The sequence below is a fragment of the Malaclemys terrapin genome, chromosome 2, assembly GCF_027887155.1.
Source record: "Malaclemys terrapin pileata isolate rMalTer1 chromosome 2, rMalTer1.hap1, whole genome shotgun sequence".
Lineage (NCBI taxonomy): Eukaryota > Metazoa > Chordata > Testudines > Emydidae > Malaclemys > Malaclemys terrapin.
Genome location: NC_071506.1, coordinates 43,027,574 through 43,037,644, shown reverse-complemented (window position 1 = coordinate 43,037,644; position 10,071 = coordinate 43,027,574). Strand labels below are relative to the sequence as shown.

Genomic DNA, 10,071 nt, shown 5'->3' with positions numbered 1-10,071 from the left:
TTCTTAACTTCTGAGGATAGGACAAGAAGCAATGGACTTAAATTGCAGCAAGGGAGGTTTAGGTTTGACATTAGGAAAAACTTCCTAACTGTCAGGGTGGTTAAGCACTGGAATAAATTGCCTAGGGAGGTTGTGGAATCTCCATCATTGGAGATTTTTAACAGCACGTTAGACAAACACCTGTCAGGGATAGTCTAGAAGATAATATTTAGTCTTGCCAAGAGTGCAGGGGACTGGACTAGATGACCTCTTGAGGTTCCTTCTGGTCCTATGATTCTATGATTAAATTGTGTCCAGGCCATGCAAAAAACATTCATTTCAAAATTACACTTTCCTTTGAATTCATAGAATCACCTGGTGCTCTTGTCACTGTTGTGTTCCAAATACCGAATTATATTATTTCAGGCAAATTGCTAGGCAATGTACTCTAGAGCAGAAGTACTATATTCCTTGGGAAATATGAATTCTGCACAGTTGTTTGCTCACTCCCTGATGGGCAGTACTAAACCTGGAGGCCGTGTACATCCACTCTGTATCCCCCGGCCCCATCAACTTTTCATCCTACCTAGTCTGTCAGTATAGGTGGTGGTGTTCAAACACTCAGCAAGCTGACTCCAGTCAGAGCTGAGTCAGGCCTTTTGTAAACAAATCCTGTACAGCACAAGATGTGGAGTTCACTTCTGTGTGTCTGTCTATCTAGGTAATTATATTGTACCCGTCTTTGTTGTGCCTGAGCTACTAGGGTGGCCATTTGGCCCATCATAGTTACCAGTTTGCATGTTAGAACTGCTGCACATCTGTCCTGACCTTGGAGTTATGCACCCAAAGTCCCTGAATATCCCAATCCAGAGTGGGTCTCTGTGTTAACAACACCCTTGTTTCAAATACTACTTTAGGAATGGGACACTGGACTGAGATTTTCCCACTCTACCACCCAGTGACATGCTTTGTGACCTTGAGCAAGGTATTTTACTTCTCTGCCTCTGTTTCCCCTTCTGTAAAATGGGAATAATGATGCTTATCTTTCTTTGTAGAATGCTTTGAGATCTATGAACAAAATATACTCTATAAGAATGAACTATTATTATCTTTATCACCATAGTGCCACTCTGGGTATAAGGACTATTGTGCATTAAGAGCATTTTGCTTTGCTAAATTGCTAAATAGTCTGTAATCAGCAATACCTGTTAGGTATCTTCAGTGTACACACACACACACACACACACACACACACACACACACACACACACACACACGCAAGAAGCTTTCCAAACAATCAAAATCTTTTCTTTAACTTCCAATAAAATCTTTGCGATTTCATGGTGGGACTCAAAGGCAGTCAAATATTTTGTTTGTTTTATTACAAGGCATGTAAATAAAAACTTGCATAATCTGAAAAAGATATTAGCTAGAAAACAGTATTAAAGTGTTTTTCTTGAGAAACCTGACAATAAATACATTTTCACCCCCAATACTAAAAATGCTTATTGCTTTGCAATGAAATAAATACAGCACAGCTCCTTCATACACAAGTCTGGGTACAAATGTCCATGTGGTTTCTTATAAAAGATCAGGTGGTTTTATAATTTGGCATCTCTCACGTGAAGCATTTTGAATTTTAGTCTGATTTTTGTTGTTGTTGTTGTTGACAGTCCCACAGTATGAAAATCAGAGGGGAAATATCGTTTGGCTAGAAGTATTTTTTCCATTAAAATATTACTTTTTCAAAAGTAAGAGATGTGTATGTTCATGGGGGTTACCCCTGGAAACAAGACAGTGTCTCAGTGACTATTCTAGAGAAATGCAGATTTTGGGTGCTTAAGAAAATCAGACCAACTATTTGGCAAAGGATCAGTTCCCAGTGAGTTCATCATTTCTCTACACATTTTCCCAAAAATAATAATGAGAAGGTGCAATTCATTCGCCAGATCATGAGTGTTTAGGTTCTTACACTATTATCCAAAGGCAACAAGAGAAACAAGAAGTAAATTTAAAAACACACCCTGCTTAACTTTAGGATGTTAGAGAAAGCTTTTTAAAAAACTACTGACAAAAATATTAAGAAAGGCTTTTGTTTTCCATGCATTGTGCTATGCTTATTGCCAGCACATTTTGTCACCATCACAACTGTGAATCCAAGTCAAAAATGTTTTTCTTGTAGTCCAATCTAATATAGATTGATTATTGTTCACATTGTAGTTAAATAATGTCCACAGAAGAGAACATCTGTCATAGTCCAACCTTCTTAAAGTACTGATAGGTCATGGCAAGACTTGGACTTAAGTTTGAAGGCCATATTCTTGTTGTTCTTGGCAACTATTTTGCCCCAGAACCGCCTGGCTTTCTTAGGAATGCTCTCTCTCCTCTTCTGATATGCCTGCCTCCTCTCATTCTTTTCCTTGCTGTCCCTTCTTAGCCGGACTTGCCGCACAATTCCTTCAAACAGTTCCTTCACGTTGTGCTGGACAGCTGCGGAGGTCTCGATGAACTTACAGTCAAACACAACAGCACAAGCTCGGCCCTCTGTAAAATGGTAAGGGATCTATGTCAGTGGGCATAGCGCTCAGATAGTGCATGTTCCCTAGGCAAAAGGGAGAAGGGCAAAGCCATGCACAGTACAGAATGTGAGCTATCTATACATGCCATAACTAGAGTCACTTGTACTTCACGGAAATCTCAGTGACTCACGTTCAGAGGCAATGAGGTTACCAATATTGAGAGCAATATATTGCTTGATCCATTTACAGCCATATTTTCAAAATACAACTTTTAAGATTGCAGGCATAATTTTGCATATGCCAAAACTCAGATCTCTACATGCACACTTCGGGTACGTCTACACTGCAATAGAAACCCTCAGCCCTGGGTCTCAGAGCCCAGGTCAGCTGACTCAGGCTCACAGGGCTTGGGCTGTATAGGTATAAAATTGCTGTATAGACGTTCAGGCTCGGGGTGGAGCTTAAACCCTCCCCCTCGCCCAGGCTCCCCCAAGCCCGAACATCACCTTGCCATTTTATAGCCCTGCAGCCTGAGCCTCAGTTAGCTGACCCAGGCCAGCCATGGCTGTGCCACGGGTCTTTTATTGCAGTGTAGACATACCCTGAATGGGTAAGTTCCTACCTACCTGATTTGTATGTGTAAGTATAGGCCTGATTCTACCCTCATGGAAGTCAGTGGTAAAACTTGCAACTAACATTGAAAGGAGTAGGACTGGGCCCACAGGTTGCATACACAAATTGTAGTCTTTGAACAGCAAAAACTTTAGGGTGAACAGCAACATGTGCAAAAAATGAAGTATTAGCTAAATTATGCCCATAAATTTAGAAGCCACTTTGAAATTGTGGCCCTTATTTTTTATATTTGAACCTAAACTAACTCTAATTATCTTCTTCTTCTAAATGGATACCAGCATGCTCTGATACTCCCCTCCCTCTCCAAACACATCAGGTGGTTGACTCATGGAGTGCTTAAAATGAAACCCAGCTTCCTGTCTTCACTCCAGGCAAAGTGCCTTTAACAGCCAGCAGTAGGAAGAATGTGAACATGAAAACAAGAAGCCTAGTAATACTACTGAGCCCTTGTGCTCTACTGCTATACCTCGCCCAGTGAGAAGTTTTCATGTATGGCCATTGTGACAGGGGCCAGAATGCAGGGTAAAGTCCAGATCAGCTTTCCCTTCCCCTTGCATGGGGAGCTGGGAAAAGGTCTTGGAAGACAGAGGAGAGGGTGAATATCTTTGGAAAGGTCAGGCTCTACAGTCAATAGTCATGGGACTGAGTTGAAACCTAAGCTGGGGGGAGTTTATCATCCGTTTCAGGTTAACACTAGTTTATTGTGTTGTTGTAGACACTACGCATCCGACACTCACGGATAAGTTTCCAGGAAGAGACTTAGCTGACCAAAAACTCGATCCATCTCCCATTAAAGTCAACGAGAGTCTTTTAATTCACATTTATGGGAGCTGAATCAGGCCCTTAAACTTGGGATTTTGGGGTTGAGGTTTTTTGTTTGTTTTTTGCTATTGAACCATTCCACCCATTCTCAGCCATAGAGTATTCCTGACATCAGTGGGAATTCTGCAAGCAGATCTAGGCCAGTACATGGCTCTTAAAGTTATAAAGTGGTTGTCATGGTAATTTTCCATACCTGACACAGAAACTTCACGGCACCTGACGAGATCGCTTTTGTTGCCCACTAAAATAATGGGAATATCTTCTGTCTGGCGTGCCCTGCGGAGCTGTATTCTTAGTTCAGAGGCTTTCTCAAAGCTCGCTCGGTCTGTGATGGAGTAGACAATCAAGTATGCATCTCCTACTTGCATGCAGTGATCTTGGATCCATTCTTCTTCACGCTGATAAAATAAAATAGATACCGCCAGCATTAGCAAAAGCCTGGCTTTCTTAACTGGAAGCCCAACTGAGTGTTTACAGAAAAAATGTAATATTACACAACCCAAATTCAACCATGGTGTAACTTTGCTGGGTATGGTTCTGATCACAATTACACCAGTATCAAACCAAAGGAACATGGATATACAGCAGCACAAATCTGGGCCAAAATTGGCCAATAGACTTCATTAACTTGTGCTTGCTTATGCCCAGGTCAAATGTAGCTTTGATCATGTTTCCAGCATTTTTGTTTTTAATAATAAATCAGACAAAGAAATTTCTTTACCATTTTCAAACTTACATGGAGGAGCTTGGACATTTTTAGAGACCCCATGCTTTCACTGGCTATAGAATTATGGATAACACCTCCTTACTTGTTCAACAAATGCATGTTCCTAGCAGAACTATAGTATTACTGCTCATTCATACTTAATTTCCCTTGGGCACTTGAATGGAATGAATGGAATGGAATACCTTATTTTCCCACATGTCAAGCAGTATAATGGTTGCGCTTTCACCATCTACCATCAAGGTCCGTTCATATGTATCTTCTAGAATAAAAAACCAAAGTGTTAGCAATACATCCCTTCCTGTTGTTATATATGTAGCAATAAAGAAAAATAGCCATAAACATATGATTTGTTCCAAGTTGAATTCAGTGAACCCAATTCACTGTTGGTATGAGTCCATTGATTTCAATGGCGTTGTATCCATTTCCATGAGCAGTGCATGTGGCCCTATGTCTCTTTACTGTTTTTTTCTTAGTTTTCATGGTAAATGAACGAGACTGAAAGATTTTGCAACTAGTGTTCATTATTTTGGCTGAAAAGCTTTTTAATCCTATGTGGGGCAGGGGTAGGGTTGGGGGAGGGTGAAGAGGAATATAACCAGTGAAAGAAATAAATCAAATGCTGAACATTTGACCCCCTGGGAGCAGCTGACAGACGTACAGACTCCAGCAAGGCTTAGTAATGGAAAATATTTGTTTTCCCTCTAGCAGGGACCCTTTCCGGGTGAACTCCGAGCAGTTCAGCCATCAAGCAGCCCTAGCAACAGGCAGCGGTGTGTGAGGCAAAGGTTGTTGGGCTCTATAAATCTATAATAGATTCTGCTATTGCAGTACAGATCTCTGAACTGTCCCTAATTCCGCTGGCTTTATTATGTCCCATGTTAGTGCTTCTCACTGAATGGTCACCTATGAACATTAAAGAGGTGATGAAGCATTTCACGGCAGTTTGGTAGGATGTGACAGAACCTGCCTAACCCTGGATAAGGACCTGCAACATTCATATCTGGATTTCAAACCGCACCCAGTTCAGAGGTATTTAGATCTGAGGTCAGCGCCAAGCCATTATAGAGATCAAGGGCCACTGTAAAATTTGGATTCCATTCCCCGTCCCTTTCACTCCCTTGAAGTTTGTGGTGTTTGAATGCATGTTTTTGGTTTGGGCCCATCTCTAGTCTTGTGTAACTGCTAGCATAATAAAATCCAGTGTTAGGGCAGACAGCTTCTGAACTTCTTACATCCATCACCATGCTGTTTAGAGCACCTATCCAAACCACTCTGATGGAGGATATTGCTGTATTTTAAATAAAGGCTCTTCCCTCATAAACTCCGACTGTGCTTTTGTGAAGTGATCTTTCCCCAAGTCCTAATCTTGGACTCTCTTGGAAGCCAGAAAACAGTGAGTCCATGGAGTAGAATGAGCCAAGGGGCACTAAAGAATAGCCAAATGTTTATTTTTTTAGATCAGTTCCGCTACAGAAACTTTAAAATGGAAAACTCTTTGTAAACAAAAGGACACTGGGCTGACACAGCTGGCCACCTGGGGGTGGATGGGCCTAAAAGGAAGAAAGCAAAAGGAAAACACTAACCAACAGGAGCAATTTCACTTCTAGCCCCAGTAGGTTCTCCCTTGTGCTTGTGCCTCAGATTAATCCTGGGCAAACGTCTGAGTCCAGCAGAGCTGAACAGAGTGCAGGCTGTAGGAGACATAAAGCTCACCTTCACACTCCCCCTCATCTTGGGGCTACTCTGTGGAGGACTGATCCTCTGGAGTAAGTTTAGAGCAACTTTAAGGCTGCTCTACCTTGCCCTGGCTTCTGGCAGCTCCCAGTGTTTGGAACAACGGCATAGGAGCATCTCACCCATGTGCCCTACATCAGCAGCAGGGAGATAGCACAACATAGGCACTGCTACACTGATTCTAAACTAACTGGAGGCTCCCTTTGACCTGGGGTGATCCTCTGAATTCCGGTTACCCCTGCTGTAAGGACACATGCTGCCCACAGTGCAGCACAAAGCACCAACACCCAACAGAAGATCAGGTCCATCATATACCAGAAAGCAGCTGTGCAAAATTCCACTTCCTTGGGGCAAGTAACATTTTAAGATAAGTAAAATATTATTGTTGGTTTGGGGATTATTTTCCCTCCATCCTCATAACTGTGAAGGTGGGTGACTAGGCGTGGTGCCTGGGCTAGTAGATTTTCAGGGCAGTTTTGCAAGTCTGCAAGAAAGAAGAGTGGAAGGGACCATAAGCATGTACTATGCTGTACTCTGTGTGCTGCTGGAGTGCAGGCTAGATAGCTGCTAGAAGGCCCATCCCACGCAAATGAGGTCCTGCATGATTACAGGACTACTCAGTGGAAGATGAAAACAAAACACACCTGATTGGCTGATCAGGCTATTACCTCACACCAGGGTAAAGCAGGAGTTGATCCACTGAATCTTATACCAGGGTGAAACTGGTATAAGATCTGATTCAGGCCTTCTATGTAATGTATTTACAGCACAGTCAAGAATTAATCAGATTCCAACCGCCCTTTTTACAAAGAAAGGGCTCTGAAGCTGTATTGTTCTCCTTTGTCTGTATTTCAGCTGATTTAGACCTTTGTCAATGAGTGTCTTTTTTCATAGCCCCTGATTTTTGAGACAGATGCATGTGCTGGAATCAACTTTGAAAATAAGGGCCAAGTGTGCATTACCTCAGTTTCGGGCACTCCAGATTAAATGACCTCACTAATTTTCTGTGTCTTATTGCTGATGACTATTGACAAGAAAGGCTTTATGTAAACACAAGCAGTGCAGAATGTAATGACCTACCTCCTAGCACATCACAGTCACTGTCCATGCTGTCATGTACACCTGCAAAGATATTGGCCAAGGTAGATTTCCCCACTCCATGCTCCCCAATCATTACCACCCGGTAGTAGGTATTTCCGGACTCGGAGGAAATGACTGAATCGGAAGACTCTGATGACCAACTCCTTCGGTAATAATCATCGGGGTTCATAGTGTATCTCTTGCGCACGTTGTACTCATGTGGGGTTTTGTGGACAGTCAGGTGCCTTCCATCGGCAGGGATGCTCCAGCGTTGCTGCTGTGCGTGCAGCGCGCTGCTGCTGTGACGCATGGTGACGTTATTCAAAGTCATGGTTTTTCCCTAGGAAAAAATAGTGAAGTCGCAAACGTTACACACCAGGAATTTGAAATGAGTTCCATTTTAAAAAAAAAACATTGATAAGGTATATCCTTTGCATCTGCAAATGCCTACTGCACAGACAAAAGAAGAATTAGAACCTGCCTCTTTCATTTGCCTCTAACATTTCTAATTAGCAAACCATAGTCATGGCTTTAGGATTCAGGTTGAAATCAGCATTACATATTAAGCCCTATCTTTGTCTCCCCCTAGTTGTGAATATTAGGAACAGCCCTGCTTTGGGGATGGTGTGGAGCTGAACTGCCCCAAAGGGCGCAGTAGGAGGCAGAATGCCTTTCATAGCAACCCATCACATGGGGGACCGTGCCCACTGCTGTGTCCTTTCAGAGAAGGCATAATCCCCTGTGTGCTGGTCCCTGCCCATTCTGGGGCACTGTGCACCTCTAGGGGGGTGCAGAGGGAGAAATACAGAGACTGCAATTGTGCCTGTCTCTTACACAGACAATGCAATGGAGTGAAAGTTCTTTGCACCCTCTCCCATCACTGCATACCCATGTAAAGTCCAGCGGAATCTGCCAAGGGGTTGTTAAACAAGAAATTGTTCTTTGCCTGCAAAGTATCATGGTTAGTCTCAACTGACAGTTGAATCTGTTGTGAGAACAACAAACATTATGCTCTGCACATTTAGATAATTTCCTCTGGTGGAAAAAGAACCACATCAACAAGTCTTACTATAATGGGCTTGATTTTGCACTCAGTTATACCAGTGTAAAAAAAAGGAGCAACTCCATTGCACACAATGGAATTAAGCTGGTATCAAACGGGTGTAAGAGAGAGCAGAATGAGATCTGATGGGATCCCAGAGTATGTACGTGATCGCACCACTAGAGGAGATATCACTGGGAGAAAATAGCTCATAAATTTACGGTTTTTAAATCAACAAATGAATTGGCTGAGGAGCAGCTAGTCAGGTTAGCTCCTCTTGTCTAAACATGGCTTTTAATTACATTTAGCTTTTGAATGTATTTTGCCATGGTTGGAGGCAGAATGTTGTGATGTCATTCCTAGTGGTCCACAGCTACCATTTTTAGGAAAGTTACTTTGATACTCTCCAGTTCCCAAGGTGACAGTTATTTATACATTTTGCTTTTTTAGGCTTAAGTCTGATGGCTCTCAGTTCTCTTCTGCATATTAACAAAGAGATCATCTGCTATTAAAACATCCGGGGCCGCTTTCAAACTTTATTCCTCTTTTGTGTTTGCAAAAAGTGCAGCATCTCATCAAATCGCACACTAGCAATTATTTTTTCTAACTCAAACAACCCTTGAAAACTTTTTAGAGCAGGTACAGAGCAGGTCATAAAACAAATGTGCTGAAAAACAGCAAACTGTACCTATAATTTGAATATCAGCCTTTACCAAGGATATTGCCCCTTTTCTACAACTTGTGATCTATGCCATTTTCTATCTGTAATTACAGCATTTGTTGCAAAATCAGTTCATCTGTATTCCATACAGTCACATAAACTTTTGCCAGCAAGAAATGTTTTTAGCTGGAGACCAGGCACCAAACAAACACTGCTTCACAAACAAAATTAAATATTTTAACTTTCAAGCATATATTTTTCTGTCATTTCCCTGTCAAAAAGACAGAATGAGAAATGTTAACTTTGATTTGGCTAAATAATAAACAGTCTACATTAGTAGTGCTTCCTTAAGAGATTTCCACAGTTTAATAAACTAAACAAGACAATGTCTTATAACTTACTGTAGTGCATTCAATTCCAAATTCAAACTATATTTCACATTACATATTTCATTTGTCTACTTAGTTCTATCATTTCTCTTCACTAAAGTAATACATTCAAACTAATACTTTTCAGCCAGCACCACCTTACTTTTCACAGTCTCTTCCACCAGTCAGCTCTTTTGGTCTTATTGTCTATTTCTTGCAGTGGAGTGTGATATATTGAACTGGTCTGCTGGAGTAAATCCTCTCCTGTTCAGTGGCTTCCTCTCTAATTCTTTCTCAGCAAACGTGGTTTATATTAGTCCATCTGATCAGAGACAGGGCTTTTCCGTTACGTCATTGGCCTGTTCACACAACAGCCAGCCCCCAGCTGGGAGGAAGCAGGCATGCAGAAGAGCAAAAACTTACAGACAGTAACACTAATGAAATCACTTACTTGAAGTCATATGATTTTTTTCTTCATTAATAATGCCAGTAAACCTTTTGTCTTC

The 10,071-nt window shown here is 41.7% G+C and overlaps 1 protein-coding gene across 1 annotated transcript; it reads right to left on the bottom strand.

The window, feature by feature from the left end:
- Positions 1-1,342: 1,342 nt before the first annotated feature.
- GEM (GTP binding protein overexpressed in skeletal muscle) lies at positions 1,343-9,844 on the bottom strand. Its single transcript, XM_054019357.1, has 5 exons — positions 9,729-9,844; positions 7,495-7,834; positions 4,863-4,939; positions 4,147-4,351; positions 1,343-2,523 (listed from the first exon to the last, which is right to left on the bottom strand). The coding sequence occupies exons 2-5, from the start codon at positions 7,823-7,825 to the stop codon at positions 2,246-2,248; spliced, it is 891 nt and encodes a 296-aa protein (XP_053875332.1). The 5' UTR covers positions 7,826-7,834; positions 9,729-9,844; the 3' UTR covers positions 1,343-2,245.
- Between the last annotated feature and the right edge of the window lie 227 nt (positions 9,845-10,071).

Excerpts from the sequence above, each read along its gene's own strand:
- GEM (XM_054019357.1), bottom strand. The coding sequence starts at position 7,825 with ATGACTTTGAATAACGTCACCATGCGTCACAGCAGCAGCGCGCTGCAC. Across the intron at positions 4,352-4,862 it reads TTGACATGTGGGAAAATAAG|CGTGAAGAAGAATGGATCCA; the intron begins GTATTCCATTCC and ends TTATTTTATCAG. Across the intron at positions 2,524-4,146 it reads CCGTGAAGTTTCTGTGTCAG|AGGGCCGAGCTTGTGCTGTT; the intron begins GTATGGAAAATT and ends ACCATTTTACAG.